Genomic DNA, 21,775 nt, shown 5'->3' on the forward strand with positions numbered 1-21,775 from the left:
CTCTTTCACTAACAGCATTGGATTGCGTCCGTTCTGCTTTGGTTGGCAGCGGCCTGAATCAACTTATCTTCAAGCTTGGCCAGCGTGCTGACACACTTATTGAAGTGAGCAGGCCTGTAATGACACAGGGAGTTGTAAACATCACTCTTTGCCAATGAGATGCTTTGAGACCACCAAGATGGTTTCTCTGTTTCTTGTCCGCTCCGTCAGTTCTATATCAGGAGAGGGTAGATTAACGATTTAGGCCTGCCGCTTTCCGAATGCATGCTGCTTGTTTTTTTTTACCCAAGACGGCGTGAAGGCTCCACCAAGGCAGACACGATCCAACACAACACTCTGATGTGAGGATTAGCAAAAAGCACCATGGCAACCAACAGTAAAACAACTCACACCTCTTTGTACCTCTGCTTGAGTGTCTGAGACATCTTTCTAGCTTCATGGGAATGAACTGTCAGATCCAAATGTGTGTAGACATACTTATCTGTGACCCCCATCCAAGGACTAGGTAAGGATCTGAAAAATTATCCTATTGATTGTATTGTACTACACATGCAAGTCTTGTCTGAAGTAGTGTGTGTGTGTGTGTGTTTATGTATACAAAGGCATTACAGTATGCACACACACACACTCAGTTCATACTTTCCAGATTCCTAGAGAAGCTTATCACAGCCAGCTGTGCATGATTTAGGTGCAGGGGGGTGGAGGGTAGTTAAGGGGCATGTTGCCCTGATTTGTACCAAAGACACCCACCCCTCCCTCCCTTCATCCCTACAGCTGCATCTCTATGTCTGAAGGAAAGAAGCAGGGAGTGTGAGCCATCGTACGCTAATCATAACTGTAACCGCATTGGCCTCGGCCCTGGCTTGGCTCAGCAGCTGCAATAGCTATTCCGCAGCTGTGGCTCATGATAAACAGTGCCTCGTCTTTCCAGAAGCCTTAATTGTCAGAATGACACCTTCTATAGTAGAATGGTCCAGGCTCATAAGGTGTCAGTAGATGAAGGGACACCAGTTGAAAACCACTTTGTTGTTTGGGGTCAACAGAGGTCACCAAGGTGTGGTGACATGTATGTGTCTGGCAGGCTGCTAAAAAGGCAGCATAATGCAAACTCATAATTCTACACATCATATTTATTTGATTAAGTCATCCTCGGCACATTCTGGATCGCAGAGGCCATCTCCACTTTGGCTTTCTCTATCCCAGACTTTCCTCATCGTCGCTGGGCAATTAATGGCTTAAGAACTGACTCCAAATGAATCCAAATACTTTTTGGTGGAAGGGCCTTTTGGAGAAACTGCCAAGCACAACTCATGTCAGACAGTCTGCTGTTAGAAACAAATGATGGACCTAATAGACATAATAAGCCAGTACAGGTTTGGGTCCAATTTGTAGTCACTGGTAGATACTGCCAGAAAGTAGTGATCATATTGAGTCTAAAGAATGGTTACAGGAACAGCAACCATGTGCAGACATTCCTACAGCTAAAACAGGGCAATGGGTAATCAATTTGTAGATAAAGTTGATTTAGATGAAAAAAACTAAATATAAGTAACTGTCTAAAGCTTCCGTGAAGTAATGAAATCATAAATTTAAAGTGATATCTGAATTAGTTTAGTCAATTGTGCTGTAATCATGTCTTCCCATTGCTGCATTTCAAGCCATATTGGATGGTAATCTCACCACAAACATGCATGCAGCAGTACCATTTAATTGAATGAAACCCACCCAAGCGCGGTGAAGTGATGGTATTGACGTTGTTCCTCTCGTTGCATGCCTGCTGCTGACATGGTCGGTATGCTGCCGGCTTTTCCGAGGAGAAACACTCGTTGCCGTGACGCCCAGTGATCTTGTGCATGCACTGGATCACCCGGGACTGCATGCCTTTGCCACAAGTCACGGAGCACTGTGGGGACCACAAAAAAAGAACATGTCACATAACATATGTTGCGTTGACTTCCATTTAAATACATTAAGCTATAACATCGACAAGTGCTTTCTACTACTTAATAGAATATCAGCTCAAAATTATTATGGAGCTCCAGCACCTACACATAAGCAATACTGGCACCTTTCTCAGTCTAGCATTGTATAGTGTAAACCAAGATTAATTAGGATTTGTGTTTAGAGTTTGGCATTCAAAGCATGACACAAACCTGCATGCCATTGCAATAAACAGATCCAAAGATGTGTTTCGTGACCATTCCTGACCATTCGTCCAATGGTCACCCCAGTGGTTATACACTTTAGTGAGCCTATGCTGACCTTCTGATCGAAAGTTCAAGTTGAGTGTCCTTCTATTTCTCAGGCCAGTGAGCGGTCATAACCCTTACTGGCTCAACAGTGAGTGGCTGTTAGTAAGTGACCAATATAATGTAGGCGGAATGAATCCAGAGGAGTGAGTGCAACACCGGCTTTAACACTAGCCATATAACGGGCCTGACTGTACAGGTCATAGTTTGCCCAAAACACAAGACGACTTTGGGGTTAAATTGGTCTAGAACCGTTGGACACTGAATTTATACAGGCGCCAATGGTGTCAGTGCAGCACATGTCCTTAAATTAAATTAAAGTAGCTGAGAGATGGAGGGGGATGGGGTGGGGGTGGGGGTAAAGGGGAAAAACAGTCTCTTAGATTTCAACTTAAGGATCTCTCAACATATTCTAGCTTCATAATGCATTGTTGGCTAGACTGTTTAGCCAACAGACAGCTGTTGTTACTAGAACAGCATGTTGGGGATCAAATGTGTTTTGGTCTCTGGACCAGAGGAGCAAGAGAGAGAGGGCTCCCTGGTTCTCAGATTCTTTCATACATTAGTCTGCTATAGCCATTCCACTGGCTCAGTCAGATGCCGATACATCTTGGGCATTTGGCACTGCTATGACAGCATACTTGCCGTCAAATTTAAACATTTACCCTGGAGATGGAAGGACAGTTATTGGCCGCGGCTCCCTTTGTTTGTCTTGAGAATGGACCAATAGATACAAACCTGAAGCTTTCTAAGTTAATGAGGTATACAGATGAGTTACGACAAAAACTAATATTGAGTAAAGCCTTTAAAGTATAGGTTTAAACGTAATTAAAAAGGATTTGTAAGTGTGTTAATTTGGTTTATTTATGTTTTGTTAGCCAACAAAGCATGTAATGACTATATATAAAACTTAGTGGTTGAAGCATTGATTATAATACATTTTCAATTATAAACCGTTTCAGTGATGAGAAGAAAAGAAAATCCATTATAAAATGACCAGCTGCTACGTTCCCACAAGACTTCTGCAGTACTCACATAGGACATGGCCATCTAAACCAACTGTTTACACAGTGTAATGTGGATTATTAGCATTGTCAATGTCCAGAAAACACCGGGGCTTGGATTCTCAGTACACAGCACATTCAAAACAACTGTGTCATTACCCCTTAGCCTTGGCCATCAGGGTCCCCGTTCAAAGTCGGCTCTTGCAGACTGTTGTTACATCATTCATTCAGACTTTCATACAATGGGCTTGTAACGAAACATTTGGAGAACTGAGAAAATAGTATGAGTCTCGGTGGGCAAACTGTGTTTCAATTTGGTGGGAACTTACTGTAAGTACCGTAAAAGCAGCTGAGGAGAACTACTGTGCTGTGTTCAGTGAGAGACTTGGTGAGCGTCCAATGAAAGTTTCTACTGAGAATGACTTTTATCTGGGAAAAACACCAGGCTCTAGTTATAGGCTATGTAGTACATTTTCTGGTGTCGTACCTGGTGATAGTGGCTCATTGGTCCTATTCATGGGTCATTTAGCCAGAGTGCCCAGAGCCTAACCAAAACCCAGTTTTAAGCCTTTTAAAAAACATTTGTCAATCACGGGTATGAGAGTTCTGCTTTTCTGGCTGGCAGCCTGTGAGCCCAATCACTGACTCCTGCATTCTGCTCAGCCCAGCAGGCAGGAAACACTAACAACAGATAAGCATGCATCTTACATTCTTAACCTTGGCATGGTTGAGTTTGTGTGTGCATGTGAGTAGGGGTCTTCTCTCTATTTGCACTTAAATTGCTGAATGAGTAATTAAATCGAAGTAAAAACACTGCTGCCATCGAAAGACAACTTCTGCTTTTCAAACAATAGCAAGTAACCAATGAACATTACATTTTACATTACATTTTCTCAATTTAGCAGACGCTTTCATCCAAAGTGACAAACAAATAGTGTATATAGAAACTGCACAATACAATTCCCCAAAATGTACATGGATTCAAGTGAACAAATCCAGTCAGCTCTCAATGCCGCCCTCCCCAACAACCCCAATCAGAAGCCTACAGCCTTTGTCTTAACTAGTATTACCATTGTGGCTGACCTACTGTGAATAAGTTGTTGTGGGCCTGGGTAGGATCCGTGGCAAACGGTGAAAAGAAAGGAAAGAACGCACCTTGGCCCAGTCACCTGTCCTCCAGATGTAGCACTTGGAGTAGTCCTCACATTCCTCCACCTCACGGGGCAGGGTTGTCAGATCACACTTCTTGCGTGGGTTGGTGCACTTAACGAGCCTGTGACGTGCCCCTCGACCGCACTTGACGGAACACTGCAATAAACAACCGTGTAGTCTATATTGGTGTGTGGGTTAGTGTGCTTGTCGCCTTTGTGACATTAAGTAAAAAAAATATATATATAATAATAGTATAAGACAAGAAAGTAAAAGATGGGTATCCTGTCCGCACTCAACCAAACACAACAAAAGACAGTGCATTCTTTTTTTGATCGGTCTCGATCCTGGATGGGGGTTTCATTCCAGTCTTCTTCTGCACTTGATCCAAAGAACAGGTAAATACATCACACGTACAACTTGTAAGATTATACAGTCTCCTCTGTCTAGTTTGATTCACATTCAGCAGGTGCAAAAGCAATACCCCCTTTGAAAATACTTGTTTCTTATTTGATCTATTCAAACAAGACAGATGTAAGGACTTCAGTACTGTTCTGTTGCTTTGACCCATTACATTTTTTTTTCAAGCATAAAACGGACAGGAAGGGGAGGGTTATGGCGGAGTTACGTTTCTGACTGTTATGACACAGCAAGGCAAAGTCATGACATGATAATCTATTGAAATTGGCACTCCATGCTCCATGGCACCAAATGCAATCCAACCTGAGTCAAAAGGTATTTTTTGTGGATCCCAGATCACACTTTGAGGGGTAACCTCTACCTGCAACATATCTATCTGTCCACATCCCAGAGGTCTTCCTCTTTTCCACAATCCCTCCATGTCTCTGTCTGCTTTCACATTCCCCCTCTACATGTTCACAGCTGCCAGGGGATTGGACTGAGGAGGGGAGAAAAGAGATGGGATCAAAGGCAAGGACATACCCTGTCAGTCTGAGGCAGGCCTACAAACCCCCCTGGTGTTGGCAGATGTTTTGCTTTAGACCCTCACATACCCCCAGTCCCAGGTGAGTTATGGACTGGTCCATAACCTCCGGCAGGGATGGCATTAAATCAAACACCAGACTGGGGGAAGACTCCCTGCCCCCCCCCTGTCCCATCCCATGTCTTGCTTTCTTTCTCTTCTAAAAGGAAAGAATAGTCTTCCACTGTCTTCATTTTAAGACAAATTTGTATTTTTACAGATGGAAACGAAAAGGTACTGTGGCAGAGACTCACAGTCAATTACTCGTGTGTCTTGTCTAGACTTAATCATTTAGTTGACCTTTGAGGACTTAAATTAGGTCAATGGGTCAATGCTTTCTGGATTATTTCTTCTTTTTTTCATTTGAGATCAATAACAACATTTCACCCAATTCAGACAAATCTTTTAAATTCAAGTGTAGACAAATAAGATTTATTCAACAATAAATTAGGAGGAAATCAACAGAAAGTAGGATTTCTGTAAGAGCGAAACATATTTCTGATGGGTATAAATTGGTTTTAAAAATCAACCTTTGATAGTTTCATCAACTTTTCATCAGCTTTATCAAAGAGATATTTTAGTGGAATACATTTCTTACGTAAAACCTTTTCAAAGAACCCCCAACTATTTTGTGTGAGAAAATCTTCAAAAACAAGGAATTGAGAGCAACATGAGAGCAAAGCAGATTGAGGGACTTTTTCCTTATCAAAACTGTTGGCTTGGGAGCCAGTGCAGCCAAGGGGCAAGTTCCTTTTTTCTAGTGCCAGCGGGCCCTTAAAGGAAGGGAGGAAGGGAGTTAGGTAGGTAGGGAGACGTGAGGTGAGTGAGGGGAGGGGAGGGGAGGGGGGGGGGGGGGCACCAAGGCCAGCTATCATGCAGGTGCTTTAGGGAGAGCTCAAAGGAATCTCGACATCATTGTGTAAGTCATTGTGAGGACAGAGCCAAAGACTACGAAACATTTAACATCAGTCTTTTAATCTAGGGAGTGTGGGGGGGTTACTATCAGTTGCCAAGCTAAATGTATGTGTGCCCCCTATTTACTTTTGATCAGTTTGGCAAACTAAATAACTACTGAATGTTTGACTCTACTGTGTATAGGTTACCTCAGACCAGACCCCAGCTTCCCACACAGTGAGACAGTCCTGTCCTTCACAGCGTTGCATATGGGCAGGTTTGGGTCCGACGCAGTCCCTGTCCTTGGCCTTGACAAGAGTCCCGTTGCGTAGCTGGAGGGTGCAAGCCACTTGTCGACTCTGAGAGCCCTTACCGCAGGTACGAGAGCAAGAAGTCCACTCTGTCATCATCCACCTGCAGAGAGGAGGAAGATAGATGCCAGGGAGGACAAAACATACAAATTATCAAACTGACAGTAACACACAGGGAACTGCTAAATATGTGCATGCACACACACACTCACACAACCCATGTCCCATACTCTAGGTACGTCTGCCCCACTCTTCAAAACTGTCTATTTTGGCATGCTTTGAGTAAATGTGTTTGTTTGTGTGTGTGGTTGGGAGAGGCCAGGCTGGCTGGCCAGGAAGACTAACATGAGGGTTGGGGGTAATGGGGGGCAGGCCAGGCTGAACCAATGAGCGCTACTCGGCTCGCCTGACGTGATGTGGCCTCATCTGCGCGACAGATGTGAAGGAAGAAAGAGGCACCAGGAGCTTGGGGAAGGGTTGGGGGGGAGTCAAACTCAGTGGCTATGATCTGTGAAGACCAGGCAGCAAGAATAGGGTCCAGCTGTAAGTCTGCCGGGCCAGACAGTAACATGACTTGACCTCTTTGACCCAGCCAGCAAACACAGTCCCTCTTCCCCATCTCTCACTCTCTCCCCCTCTCTCTTTTAGTCTCTCACCGTTGTCTCTGATATCACATCCCGCAAATGAACCGCTTTCCAGTTATTGGATCGTCAGAGGAGCACCACATTGACTGTCCACCACAAAGGGGACAGTCAATGTGATTTATCCTCTGCTTGGTATAGCTCATGACTAGTGGCAAAGGTGATGTCCAATACCTTCATACACATGGGAGATAAGGCAGGAACCAATGATATCAGGAGGAATGTAAACAGGCTGCAGCCACATTGAAAGCTGACTTTGCACTACTGTGGAGAGGTAAGGGAAGTAACTTTGGGTATAAACAATGCCAAACATGTTTACAAGCAATGCAAAACGACCCCATAAACATTATGTAAAGATTTATATTGGCTTGGGTTGGCTAACTCTACCTATGCAATGCTTTTGAGCACATTCGACAGATTCACAATAACTTATCATATACAGTATGTGTAACCAAGCTTAGTGGGTTGGCTTCTCAGTAGTAATAATACTGCTCATTCACACTACCAAAGAGCTAGCTTTTCAGTGGCGTAGTTTACACAAGTTAGTTGTGTTTGGAGGTGGTTGTCGTGCTTGCGAGTCAGTGGACCCTGGTTCACATCCTAGTGTGGGAGGAATGGGAGAAAGCTGAGCTACTGTACAATGACTCCTGTAACATATGTCATGCTGTCCTTATGAGCAATACAGCATTTAAAACATGCATTGCCAAATATTTTACAAACTTCAGCTACATAAGCATATGTTAGCGCACTTTTATTCAAACTGTCAGTCCCTCCAAGGAATTCTTTTTCTCTGAGTTATCCAAGAAATGAGTCCTTAGAAGAGAATTCTTCCACACTGTGAGAAATCTGTTCTCAATGAGTTTAGCTATTATGCCACATTTTCCAGTTGTAGTATCTGCCAAATATGACAATGGTACAGAGAAAGAGAGGGAGAAGCAAATTTTGTACAAACATCAATCTCTCAGGATTACTTAGATTTTCCTTCCTCCCAAGTCACTCAAGAAAACAGTTTCACAATGATGTCATTGGAGAATAATGACAGTTGCCAATGTGAAGAGGCTGGAGAGACTCAACTCTGTCAAACATGTAACAGAAAGAAAAGAACAAACAGCCACAGTTTTTGTCTTTCTCTCGCCAATTTAATATTGTGTGACATCATTTTACGTCAATTTTGACACAAAATAGTCTTCAGAAGTCTTCTGATTATACGAGTCCCCTTAGATGAGTCATTGTGCTTGCAAGATGAAAGGATTCCTCTATCATATGAAGTGATTCCTCAAAAGAGTACACGTGGTACAGTGAAAGAGCCAAGGAAATGTCAAGGAAATGCTTTGGAACAAGAAACTATCATCCTACCATGTGATATGTACAATGCCCCGAAGTGACCCGTGCAAAAAATGTAATTACAAAAGGCCCAATCCCAATGTCCCCTCTAAATCCTAAACCCTGAACCCACCTGGTATGTGACTGAGTGCAAGTGGTTGCAAGGACGCAAAATGCTATTAATAGGAATGGGACAGTACTTACTTTTCTGTAAAATTGTCGTGTTGTTGGATAAAATCTGATGAAAGCATATATCAGGGCTCTCAAGTCTCATGCATTTGCCGTGAGACTAAGGCATTTAAACATTTTCCCATGCTCTCACACAACACCTTGTATTTCTCGTGCTGAGAAGTAAGGGATAACTTGTCCCACTATATACAATTAATGGATGAGGCGTAGGCATATGGGGGAATTTTTCCTACTGAGTTGATAGTTGTCTCAAGTGCATCCTGTTTGCTTTACTTACACTTGAGATGTGTCTAGAACTTGTCCCACAATTCATTCTGCAAGTCAATAACCAAGCCATGAAGTCCGAGGAACAATCTGTTGACCTCAGTGATAAAAAGGGCATGAAACCAATTTCTAAAACTTTGTGAGTTCTCAGGAGCACAGTGGTCACAATTGTTGTGAATAATTGGAAGAAGCTTGGAAATGCCAGGACTTTTCCTAGATGTAAATGTATGGACAAACTGGTTGGGTAAGGAAGGCTTTGTCAGTGAGGTGACCAAGAATCACTACATTTACATTTAGTCATTTAGCAGACGCTCTCATCCAGAGCGACACAGTATGTACAGGGACATTCCCCCCGAGGCAAGTAGGGTGAAGTGCCTTGCCCAAGAACACAACGTCATTTGGCACGGTGGGGAATCGATCCGGCAACCTTCTGATTACTAGCCCGACTCCCTCACCACTCAGCCATCTGACTCCACTAAGAGAGCTCCTGAAGTCCTCTGGAGGGATGAGGGAACAGGCCTTAAAAAGACCCTCTCAGCAGAAATCCATCTATCAGGACTTTATGGTCAAGTGGTTAGACAGATGCCACTCTTTATTAAAAGGCATATGACAGCCCGCCTGGAGTTTGACAAACAGCATTTAAAGGACTCTGAGAACGTGATGAAAAAGACTCTCTGGTCTGATGAAACAACAACTGAACTCCTTGTGTAGCTCTCCAAGCTATATCTGGCAAACACCAAGAACTGCACGCTAATACCATCCCCACAATGAAGCATGGTGGTGGCGGCATCATGTTATGGTGGTGCTTCTTAGCAGCAAGAACAGAGAGACTGGTCAGAACTGAGGGAAGGATAAATGCATCCAAATACAAAGATGTCCTTGAAGATAGCCTGCTCCAGAGTGCATGCCACCTCAGACAAGGGTGATGGTTCCCTGTTCCCCACGACAATGACCCACAGCATACAGCCAAGACAATGCTGGAGTAGCTTCTGGAAAAGTCTGTCACTATATATGAGTTGTCCAGCAAAGCCCAGATTTTAACCCCATCAAACATATGTGGAGAGATCTGAAGATGGCAGTTTACAGACCCTTCCCATCCAATCTGATGGATCTTGAAAGGATCTGATAGTAAGAAAAAGATAAACAGCCTTGATCCTGGTATGCAAAACTTTTTGAGACGTATTCAAGACGACTTGCCGCAGAAATTACTGCCAAAGGGACTTCTACAAAGTACTGAAGTACGGGTCTGAATATGTACAGAATATTTACATGTATTATCAACATGTCTAAAAACAAGTTATGGGTATATGAGCATAGCTTAATGGGCAAAATGGCAATTGTCTCCATTTAAAATTAAATCTAACAAAAAAAAATATGCTAAATATGAAGGAAACCAATTTACTGAAACCACTTTGTTGTAGTGGTTTCAACACAAGGCCATATCAGAAGTTGTAATGTGAACACATTTATAATTTTTCTACATCATTACATTGATTATGCCCTTAAATGCCCTTAAAATAAATGTGCTGATTCATACATTGCCAGAGGCCAGTTAAAGCAACTAGACTGTATTACATAAAGGCTATTCCTAACCCTGAAGTTGGCCTTTGTCCTAACCTTACCTCATCTGACAGGGCTGCTCGTTACACTTGCGAACTTGAGGTTCAGGTTTGGTGAGGTGCTGGCATTTTCTGTTGTCCACGCTTGTAGTTTTGTTGACAATTTTGCTACAGGTGACAATAGTCTTTCTTTCTCCTAAAATAAAAAACAATGTACAGTGTACAATTGACATTACCTACCGAAACTGTTGCGCATTTTATTCATTAATGAGAACTTCTACATCTCATGTAAAAGGATTTAAATACATTAAAGACAATTATACAAAATACTACACAATAGGCATTTCACAGAGAATTAGGGAGAAACTGTTTAGTGTGCTAAATATGAACCGGTAAATTAGCATACCTCCTCCACACACAGCATCGCAGTCCTCCCACCCAGAGTGGGTCCACATGAAGAGAGGCCCAGACGGCTTGGGGCCTGTTCCCAGTCCTCCATGGAACTCTGGGTTGGCCTCTGTAGGGATGGTGTACTCATAGTGGATGCAATGGTTCTGCTCATTGAACAGCAGCACCTAATTAAAAAGCTTCAGGTCAATGTGCAGAAAACATTTGTTCTAAGTTTATGTCTACTGACGTTAACTAAATCATCAACACATTAGTATGTAGTTTGGCATGTACTGGGTGTACAGGACACAGGTTGCCTTGGCAAAACACTAAAATAATTCAAATCATACATAAAAGAGAGTTTGGTTAGAAATGACTTTGATTTCCTGAGCTATGAGCCTGTTTTTGGAATAATCTTCAAAATCTGATAACATAAAATTGATTATTTGATCACCTTTAATGAACTGAAAGTCAGAAAAAAAAACATCTTTGTCAAATCAAGAAATTCTCTTTTTTCAAAATGGAGCAAAAAATAACCCTAAACCTTAATAATCCTAAATTTCCAATTTTGAAAAACCCATTGAGGCATATATAGATTTGATCTTCCCTGGACAGAGCTATCATGAGATTAAATTAGTATTAAAGTTGGAGCCAGGACCACTCTTCTGTGCCCATTTCCCATGATACGTTTACTCTCTGCTTGACCTGCGTCTGTGTGAGCTGGCCACCCCCCTGTTGGCATAATCTCATTAGCAGTGCTGCTGTGCTTGTCAAAGGGTAATCCTATTAAAATTATAACCCTAATCCCCGCCATGACAGAGTTGTCGCTGACCACGGCCAGCTAATAAAGCCACCCATCATATCCTCAATCATTAACTTGGCTCCTTTTGCTCACCCTGGTCACAATCCAACTCACAACCTGATGAGTTGCATGCACCCTTATGCCTGTGGACATGCTGCTTAAGTCAGTGTAGTAAAACCCTCTCCTGAGAGAATTTTCTTTGACAGCTAAACAGTATATTATATTTAATTTAATGCTAGTTCCATTGCTTGAGCAGTCTTATTGTATAGTTCATTATAATTAGGCTTATTGTAGAGTTGAAGGAAAAGGTCAATTGTTTATCTTTGAAAACCCGTTCCAGGACAATAGAGGCAAATACACATGGTAAAACCATATTGCTGGCTAACAAAGCTACAGGAAATTAAATGGATTAAAAGGAAATACATTTACCATAAAATGCAGAGGAGATGTAGTGGGACCCTTGGCAGACATTTTCTCCCAGAGTCCCCTCCTGACATAGTGGACTGTTGTGCCTGCCATGTTGAAAGAACCTGGGTGGTCTATCTTCCAGTCGCTGTTGATGGAATTCTTGCTCGTGTCTTTGAGAGCTGCGAAATGTAAACATGGGAAAGGGTGAGATCAAAACCTTTTGATAATATTTACTACTCTTTGGAAGTATGTTGTTGATGTGCTGAAAAAAAGTCCAGACTTAAGATAGGCGAATGTCTGGGAAAGTTTATTATAATTATTAAATGAGCCATCGACTGATTTTAAAGGGTATTTCACACTGTTCCTTCAGGTCTCTGATTAGGGTATGTAACATTTACAGTTGGGCTGAAAATGGCCCAGGTGCTGTTCTATGTGCCTTAATGCAACCCTGTGAAATAGACCAAGAATGAAACGAGGTTTTTTCCCTTTTATGGTATGCTCATGAATATTTCAATGAGCTGCGTGCTGATTGGTCGGTTTACAAAGAGCAAAGCTGCAAAGCAAAGACGCAACATAGCCAAACATGCATTGTGAATTGTAGATTTACATGGCAACACAGCTTATGTAGTCAAACGATGATGATGATGGTCAGGAAAATTTAATAACGTTTGATAAATAAACTAAATCATCACACATTCTACCAATACTAGATACAGGATATGTTAACAGTGCTAATAACTGTTAGCGACAAAATCATACTTACGGCTTGCGATTGTGATGAGCATACGGTCGGATGTGTATGTACATTCTGGGGCGTGACAAAGGTACAGACCAGAGCCAAAAAAGGTGGAACCATCAACGTCAATTTGGTGACTTTTTGGAAACCGCCCGTTTTACAGCGGCAGTTTGAAATTGTGAGATTTGCATAGGGAAGAGGTGTCAATGGACTTTGAGGTTCACTATATGTCCATTTTACCCACCAAACTGTTGTTATTCAACTATGACAAGGTAAACTCGGTTTTGGAGTCAAAGACCCCTTTAAATGCTTTTGATAACCATACATCTTGGAGATATTTAAACCAACATCTAAAAACAAAGACAAAATAGTTAAACTAATATAAATTGTACCTTTACCTTCTATTTAGCAGGGATTTCCAGGTTGAATGTTGGTCATTGAAATTGACCAACAAGGCAAACAGACAAGGCATGGTTCAAAATACACCCCTGCTCGTGATACAAAGCTCCAAGTTTTCCCCTCATTGAGCCCTGCAGTAACCTCTATCTAATCGTATCACTCTGCCGTCCTACATGCGTTTGAACTCGTCTGGCTTCCCTTCAGCAGATCTGCATCATAGGAGCGGCAGGAGGTCTTAGAAACAGGGAGAGAGGACTCGGGCAGAGTCGGTCGGAGGGAGTAAGGGGATCAACCGTGGCCTTGGTGCCCCTGGCCCTTGGAGGACTCGATTGAAGTGAGCCGGTCCGTGCTTCTTAATCCAGGTAACATGAAAGCCGAGATACAGGCAGGCATGCCCCCGTGCCTATTCCCCTTGATAGCGGGGGAGGATCAGCTGACAGATATTAGACAGATGGATACAGTGCAGGGTCTAACCACATGTCCACATGAGAGATCTGGGGGAGTGCCATGTGAATAAGGAGCTCTGTGAGTGGGCCTGGGGGGTGGGGGTACAGTAAGAGTTGTAGTTTCTGTCTTGGAGAAAGATGGGTTTCTGAAGGCATTAGAGGATATCTGGTTTAATGGTGAGACCTCTATTTGTCGTGCATCTTGGTAGTCATCTCGAGGGTTCTACTAAGGCGTTTTTGAGAATAGTCAATAGTACTTGTTTAACAGTCACAACGCAACCAAGGCTTGGGTTTATATGAGCACCAAGTTGCTTGCTGATAACTATCCTGCAGGCACCAAGAGTGGAGGAGAATGGGCGGTTGTATGACAGAAATATGTCCGAAGGTTGACGTTTGCGACGGGGTGAACTGATAGGAGAAAACCACAATGATGCAGCGAAGGAGAGTATCTGTATCTTACCCAGATAACTTTGAGTGGGTATTTGCTCAACCACTCTAATTCTCCTGGCCCCTTTAGGAATAACCACTGCTTCCACATAGCCTAAAAAGACCCAGAGGAAAGCGAAATAAATAGAGAGAGGGTGAGAGATACAAATGCAGAGAAATGAAAGGCAGATGAGAGAAAAATGGAGAATCAAAAAGATAGACACAAAGTGTTACTGTTTGAGGACGCTTTAAGGAAAGACACTGGCCAAGACAAAAATATCCAATCCACTTGGAGCATAGTATAAATTGTGTCGCACACAACTTACAATGGAATGACAAACAGTGAAAGGCTGATGTATCCAAATGTTTGTTTTTTTATCTGGTTTTGCTTGTTCATTTGTCATATTTAATATACAAACAAAACAATATTTTAATCTGTACTGGAAGGTGCAGCAAATCACCCACCAAGTCGTAATTGTTGTAATTTCCAAACGACATGTATAATGTGCCAAGTATGATAACACAGAGGTAAAAAAACATTTCTCTTAAGTTTTGGCTTGGCAGCAGTGAGGAACCATCTTGACTATAATCACAAAATATACCGCTTTTAAACAGTGTTACATGACTGTCAGTGTGGAATCTTTGGCTGACAATGACCATTGGTTATAAAAGAGACCCCACACAAAGCCTCCACTGGCTGTGATCCAGAATCCATGGGGTGTGTGAGTGTGTATGTGTGCGTGTGTTGGGGGGAAATACATTTATAATATGGTATATCATACAACTGGCTGTCCTCCAAGAACATAGGTCACAAATATACTGGAGAGCTGGAGAGATTGGATAAGGAAGGCAAAACCTACAATGTAATCCTAGGAACATCAACATGACCTAAGCAGTTTCTGGTGCCTTCAACTTGCATTCAACTTGCAAACTGCTCATTAGTACATACATTTGGCCGTAACACCTTGTATGGTGACATGTGATTGTCATTTTCCAACTGAGACTTTGATGTTTGAGGGAAAATTGATTTTGTTGATCTCACCTGCATTCTGACATACAGTGGTTAATAATCCTACCTGCCCCTCCCGTCTGGTTGAAATCTCCCTTGACAACCTTACAGGACTTTTCGTTGCCGTTACATACTCCACAGTGATCTTCTCTGGCCACGGAGCCAAGGATCCCATCACAGCCCACTTTCTAAGACAAGACACACAAAACATACACACACACAATCACATCATTCAAGTTCAAATGTCAATCAATTTGGTGGTCAGGAATAAGATGCCTTTCTATAGGTAAAAAAATTACTTTTAAACCTGATTTGAAATCGCACAGAACTACAATTTTGTACACTTGTCTTGAGTGCCTTGAGTATATTAAACATTACCTCCATATTTAATAAGTCATAACTTACTAAATCTGAAAATTAACTAATATAAAAGTGTGCCATTCAGGTGCCATTGATTTTGCTAGATGTCAATCACTGTTGGTGAGCAGAGCTGTGAGTAACTGGGCTTTATATTGTATTTGCTGGTCCAGTGTTTCACACACAGCTAGAAAGCCTATGTGTCAGACAGGATGATACCTCTGCTTAAACTAACAATGACCAACTCTGACCCAAGTTGAACACTGGATTTTGGTGTTTCAACACCCATTGACACTTCTCTGTTGTATGACTATGTTTAGCCTGTGTTCTGCACCTCTCTTTCACCAACTGTCTCTGGAGGAGGGGATCCCTCACTGAATAGCTGCTCCCAAGGTTTCTTCAATTTTTTCTCCTAGTGAGTTTTTCTGGGAGTTTTTCCTTGTCTTTAGGTTTAGGTTGGTTGAGGGTCAGTTCTGTGGGCGAATGTTAAGCCCTCTGTGACATTGCTTGTAAAAAGGGCTATACAAATACATTTGATTTGATGATGATGTGTCAGTCGTGGCTCGGACTGCAGAGTGCTTTTGAAGATAGTGGAGAGGCAGGACACAAGTTTGTTTCAATTATTTTCTTGTTGCCTTTCTCTCCTGCCAGAAAGGTCTTGCTTTCTGTCCCTTGACCAAAATAATTTCAACCTCCCACCTCTCCTCTTTCTCTTCCATCACCATCTCTGTTTCCTGTCTCTCTTCTTACACCCCACCCCTCTCTGTTCTTTCTTTCTCCTCTCTCTTTTTCTTCTACTTTTCTCACATGGCACAAATGTACACCATGGGACGATTACTCTTGGTCTTGTGGAGACAGTGTTTGTTTCACCTACTCCTCAGTGTTGTTAAGATAATGGAGGGTGGCCGTGGGGGTACATCGAAATGAAAGTGTCTGTGATTTATATTTTACTGTAGGAGACCTGTCACTTTTGCTTGTCCTAATAAATAGTTGATTTGACACAGTTTGTGAGTTATTTGTTAGGGTGAGAGGGGCAATCTGTTACCCTGTCTCAGATCACCTGAGTACATGACTCATCCCATATCACACAATCAGCGACAAGTTAAACAACTCATACTGTACCTGACAAGTCCCGTTGGCACAGAGACCTGCTTCCTGTGGACCACAGGAAGTCCCATCAAGGACCTTTTCAGCCAGGAGGTGGGGTTGTTCCTTCCCAGAGGAGGAGCAGAACAGTGTGCATGGCCTCTCTGAATAGAAACAAATATGAGTGAAAGAAAAAGATCAAGTGAGCTTGGAGAGAGAGAAACAATTATCCATCACACAACTCTTTATGTTTGTTCTAAACAAGGTGACTTTCTGTTAAGGAAAGTTGTAAGGAATGTGGTATACATAGTAAACCTTATTATCTGCCTTAGCAGATACAAAATGACTTGTGGTACTTAGGTATATATTACATAGACATTGCATGCACACAGGCCAATGCTTTTTTAGATACAAAATCTGAAGCCTTTTACAGAAGTTGCTCAAGTCTACCAGTAGTCTGATTTAGCCGCAAATCAAAACTTTCAGCTGTCGTTTTCATTTATTCATTCAGCAGATGCTTTTATCCAAATGACGTGGCTTACAAATACTGCATACACAAAGTACAGCAGAAGATCAAGGATCAGAAGAGCATATTGTACAGTATTTTGGTGGTCAGAGTAAAAACAAACTGACTGTATTCACTAGTCCCATCGCAAAGTAACCACATCTCAGCTAACAGGTACACAAAAATACCTAATATTATGGTGCCAAAATAACATCTCAATTGCTTAATTATAGTGCAACAATGACATCTCGATTACGGCAGCTCGCTGATGTAATGTGAACAAAACAATAAAACTACAGTCCAATAACATCTCAATACTTGAGCTGTACTGTGAAAAAAATTCCAAACATATCTTGCAACATCAACTATTCATGGGTGTATTTTCTTGCCTGACAGGTCAAAAGGTATACACTTCTGGGAACCACTCTTTGCTCCAACAACTTCACCCCACTCAACCCCTCACTGATATTTATCAGTTACCTGAAACCCTTACATTGTGGACTTCTCAAAGCCCAAGACCTGACCAGGAGGCCCAGTGTGGAGTTTTCTTATAGTGGTGTGTATATGTTAATGTCTGAAATACAACTCCCGCAATTCTGCTTAGAGGAAAAAAGTCCAGTGATAAATGGTTTACATTGAGACAGGAATCTTAATCAATGGTCTAAACAATTATGGTTATCTATGGAAATCTCTTACAGTACAAAGACAGCTTTTTCCTCCTGTTGGTTCTGTGGAAAATGTGGGAGAATATGGATTGGAGCCAGTTTGAATACCTGGTTCTGATTTAGAAAGATGCTGTTGATTGTGGGATCACACACAAGACAGCTCAAAGTATACACATAATTGTCAATCATTTTCTAGTATTTGAATGACTCCAAGACCTAATTCACATTCTTCACTGGGCTTCACTACTTTTAGTTAAGTGTTAAGAAAGTAAAATGTATAATGAGAGAGAGAATCATGTAACCGGTAAAAGTTCAGTAAAGTTGAATAAAGGGATATTGAGATGGTTGTGAGAGGAAGACAGAGAATGGAAAACTAGACATAGAGAGAAAGAGTAATGACAAAAAAGTAAGCTGAACAAATCCACCTCAACAGAAAGGGAGAGAGATAGAGAAGAAGTTAAAGGCTTAATAAAAGGAGCTTTGTACTACAGCAGGCAGACAGTCTATGCAGTGATGTCATTTAAAGCTCAGCCACTTAAGAGAGACTGCTTTGTCATTCTGCACTGAACCCAGGTTCCCTTATTGCAGGCTGGTGCCTGTTGGTACTGTAACATGGGCCCAATCTTACTGTAAGGCTGGGTGTCACCCTGCCCCCACCTCTTATATGCTAAAATCTGGAGTTGGTGGACGAAGTCCCTACTTTATGGGTCTCACACCTCATTGTGTAACTTACTGTCGCATTGCTAGTGACATGTTGATAAGTAAGGGTCAACATGTGGTCTGATTGGTTGTTCTACAGATAACAGTTAGGTATGAAGGGAATTGTGAAGCATTGTCCTTTGGATTCTTGTTCTCCTGAGGAATTCTAATCAGCTTTGGCTTCTCCTTCCTCACCTCTTTCTCTCTCTGATTTACAATAATCAAGGTAGAATAGGTAAGAGTTAAAACCTTCACTTTGTAACATGTTTGCCTTGTAATTGATTTCATTCAATTGCAATGTTATTAAGTATCTATTTCACTGAACTTACTTTGACCATTCTTGCTCTTATTTAACCCAGACTCAAATAACAGCAATTCCATTGGTATTGGCATGATATGGTTAATGTTAATACACTGTTCAATTTATCTCTCTTTCTTTAAAGTGGTCATTGACTGTTTTTTGGGGGTATTTCACACTGTTCCTAGCCTGACGTTGTCATACTCATAATTCTAGTCAGAATATGAGTCTGATAACTCTCCGTTGGGCTGTGACTGTGACTATGGGGCGTGTTTCAACTCGTAAAACAAATGCCTCTTCGCTCAATTGGATAGACCTACAACCAATCAGAGCAACGTAATATGTTTTTGTTGAAAACGAATTCAACTTAAGCGCTCTTTCGCAACGTTGTTGATTACGTTACTGTTGATCATCTGTCCATCATCGTATAAAGCCCGCCCTGGCAATTTCATTGGTCCGCCCAGATCCTGGTTTTATATAGTTTGTCCCCAATACGAGCCCCTCCAGACCCAACTTCCCGACCAAAATGTTTTGTGGGCGGGGTTAAGTTGGGCTGGAAGCCAGGCTACACTGTTCCTTAAGGTCTCCGAATGGGGTGTGTAAAATTGGTTGAGCTGATAATTCCCTGGGTGCTGTTCTATGCCCCTGATACATCCAGTGAAATTTTCCCTGAAAAAAGCGCTAGGTTTTCTCCTTTTACGGTATGCTCATGAATATATAGATCAGCTGCGCGCTGATTGGTGGGTGAAGCTGCGGAGTAAAGACGCAACACGGCCACAGCACTCACTGAAACAACGAAGGTGGAGATTTGAAATAAAATCTATTGAGTCAACACAACACTGTTTTCAACAGATTGACTAGATATAGTTTGAAATTTTAACTTTAGTAGTTTCCACTTCTGTTGTCGATGCTAACAGGATCGTCTTAGTTAGGTAACGTTAGCAGACAAACTATCGTGATTCAACTCAGCTTTAGTTAGCTCTAGCTATCTTGCTGACAAATAGATCTGGACAAACATGCATCTTGAATTGTAGATATACATAACAACACAGGTTATTTATTTAAATGAAACATAGTCAGGAACATGAAATAATGTTAGCCCCATTGCCAATAAACTGGGCTATATCATCACCAGTGTTGGGGGTAACGAGTTACAAAGTAAAGGATTACAGTAACAATATTACTATTATCAGTAACGAAGTAAAGTAACGCATTACACTCAAAAAATTGGTAACTATACTACTTTACTAGACCTCAGGAACAAGCATTCCTGCGTTACCCAAGCCATTTTTGCCGGTCCGAAAAGTTCTCTTTTAGTGGGGCTTGCATGCTTGCCTGTTTGCTTGCTTGTCTGGGCACCGTTGCCACAGACACCGATTTGAGTGACGTAGCTGCTGGTGCATAGATATTAGGCGCGTTCGACATGGGCCGACTTCATGCAGCGCTGCAGCTGGCTGCAGGCGGCTGCCTTGAATCTGAGAATGCCATTGGCTGCTTCAAGTCAGCCGGGCTGCAGGCGGCTGCAGACGACGCCGGCGCTGCATGAAGTCGAACGCACCTATTGACAACCCAGTATCACATGATGCTAGATTGGCGTAGAAGGAGGGAAGCAGGAAAATGGATGAGACGGAGACGGGAGGGTTCAGCCAGTGGCGATATTCTCATTATTTTAACGTTGTTGCTCGAAAGGACAAAAATATTACTGTAAAATGTCCATGTTCAGGCGAGAGGTGTCTTTCAACTGCTGTCAACTCAATGAAATTTTTAAGCGAGGCATATTTCTTTGGTCAGATAGTGTGGACAGGCTTAATATTCGTTCAAGTGAATGGCTGAGTTTTATATGCCATTTTGTTTTAAATGTTTACAATTACTATACACTATGTGGAAATGCTAAGAGATGCCCTTTATTGAAAATTGAAAAATAAAGTGATGAAAGGGCCATGATGTTTGTCCATGTATCTTTGCGGTAAATTTGGACATTTGCTTAAAACATTTGAAAGTAAAGTAACTAGTAGTGAAGTTACTTTTCAAATGCAGTAACTAGTAAAGGAATCTGGTTACAATTTTCAGAAGTAACTAGTAACTTGTAACTAGTTACTTTTTCTGAGTAACTACCCCAACACTGATCATCACACATTCTACCTATGCTCTTGCGTTAGCAAGCTAAACTAGTTTACGTGCCTACAGTCGAGTGTCTTAGCTATCTAGCTCTTCTTGCATTCCTTGCAAATCAGCGTTGATAAAAAGCAGATGTGCTACGGTCTGGCTAACATTGACTAGACGGGCATGGTTGATGTTTGTCTATAGCGTACCGTAGAAGATCTCTGTGCAGTTCGACCCTCGACACATTTGCGCAAACCATTTCACCAAGAACGGTTTTGAAAACCTTGGACAATGTAAAGCAGGATTTGCTATGAAGCTGTTGCTGAAAAGAGGTGTGTTCCGACCTTACGTTCATCACAACCGCAAGCTGTAGTATGATTTTGTCGGTAACAGTTATTAGCAATGCTAACGTATCCTGTATCTAGCACCTGCCTTTCTCCAGTTCTTTCAAATAGATAATCTATACAGGCGTTAGCAATAGGCCAGACTGCTATTCGTTTTCTGGCCATTTTTTCGGAAGCTTCCCTTCTAATGCCGACTACAGCTAGTCTCGCTAGAGTCATTTGCTAAGTAAGGTATGTTGATGTGTTTAGAAACGTATTTAGCATTCTACCTATGCTTGATACAGGAGACGTTAGCATTGCTAATAGGCTAACTGTTAGCGACACAATCTTACTTACAGCTTGCGTATGATGTTGTGATGAGCATACGATTGGAACAGCACCTCTTTTCAGCAACAGCGGGTTAGCAAATCCTTCTTTAAATTGTCCAAAGTTCTCATTCAAAACTGTCTTTGGTGAAGTGGTTCGAGCAACTGAATAAATGTGTCAAACTTCACAGGGATCTTCTCATTGAAAAACATCAGCCATGCCCGTCGAGTGTCT

The 21,775-nt window shown here is 42.0% G+C and overlaps 1 protein-coding gene across 1 annotated transcript in view; it reads right to left on the reverse strand.

Annotated features, from left to right (window-relative positions):
• The window catches only part of LOC146220855 (A disintegrin and metalloproteinase with thrombospondin motifs 19-like), a 57,810-nt gene that overhangs the window by 2,256 nt on the left and 33,779 nt on the right, over positions 1-21,775 (reverse strand). Inside the window, exons 14-22 of the mRNA XM_084694221.1 lie at positions 16,658-16,785; positions 15,246-15,366; positions 14,204-14,284; positions 12,184-12,341; positions 10,972-11,140; positions 10,629-10,761; positions 6,488-6,692; positions 4,409-4,561; positions 1,726-1,903 (exon numbers count right to left, since the gene is read on the reverse strand). Coding sequence (XP_084550347.1) covers positions 1,726-1,903; positions 4,409-4,561; positions 6,488-6,692; positions 10,629-10,761; positions 10,972-11,140; positions 12,184-12,341; positions 14,204-14,284; positions 15,246-15,366; positions 16,658-16,785 — 1,326 coding nt within the window. The remainder of the gene's footprint in view (positions 1-1,725; positions 1,904-4,408; positions 4,562-6,487; positions 6,693-10,628; positions 10,762-10,971; positions 11,141-12,183; positions 12,342-14,203; positions 14,285-15,245; positions 15,367-16,657; positions 16,786-21,775) is intronic.

The sequence above is a fragment of the Hypomesus nipponensis genome, chromosome 27 (genome assembly GCF_054491055.1).
Source record: "Hypomesus nipponensis isolate SF chromosome 27, ASM5449105v1, whole genome shotgun sequence".
Classification (NCBI taxonomy): domain Eukaryota; kingdom Metazoa; phylum Chordata; class Actinopteri; order Osmeriformes; family Osmeridae; genus Hypomesus; species Hypomesus nipponensis.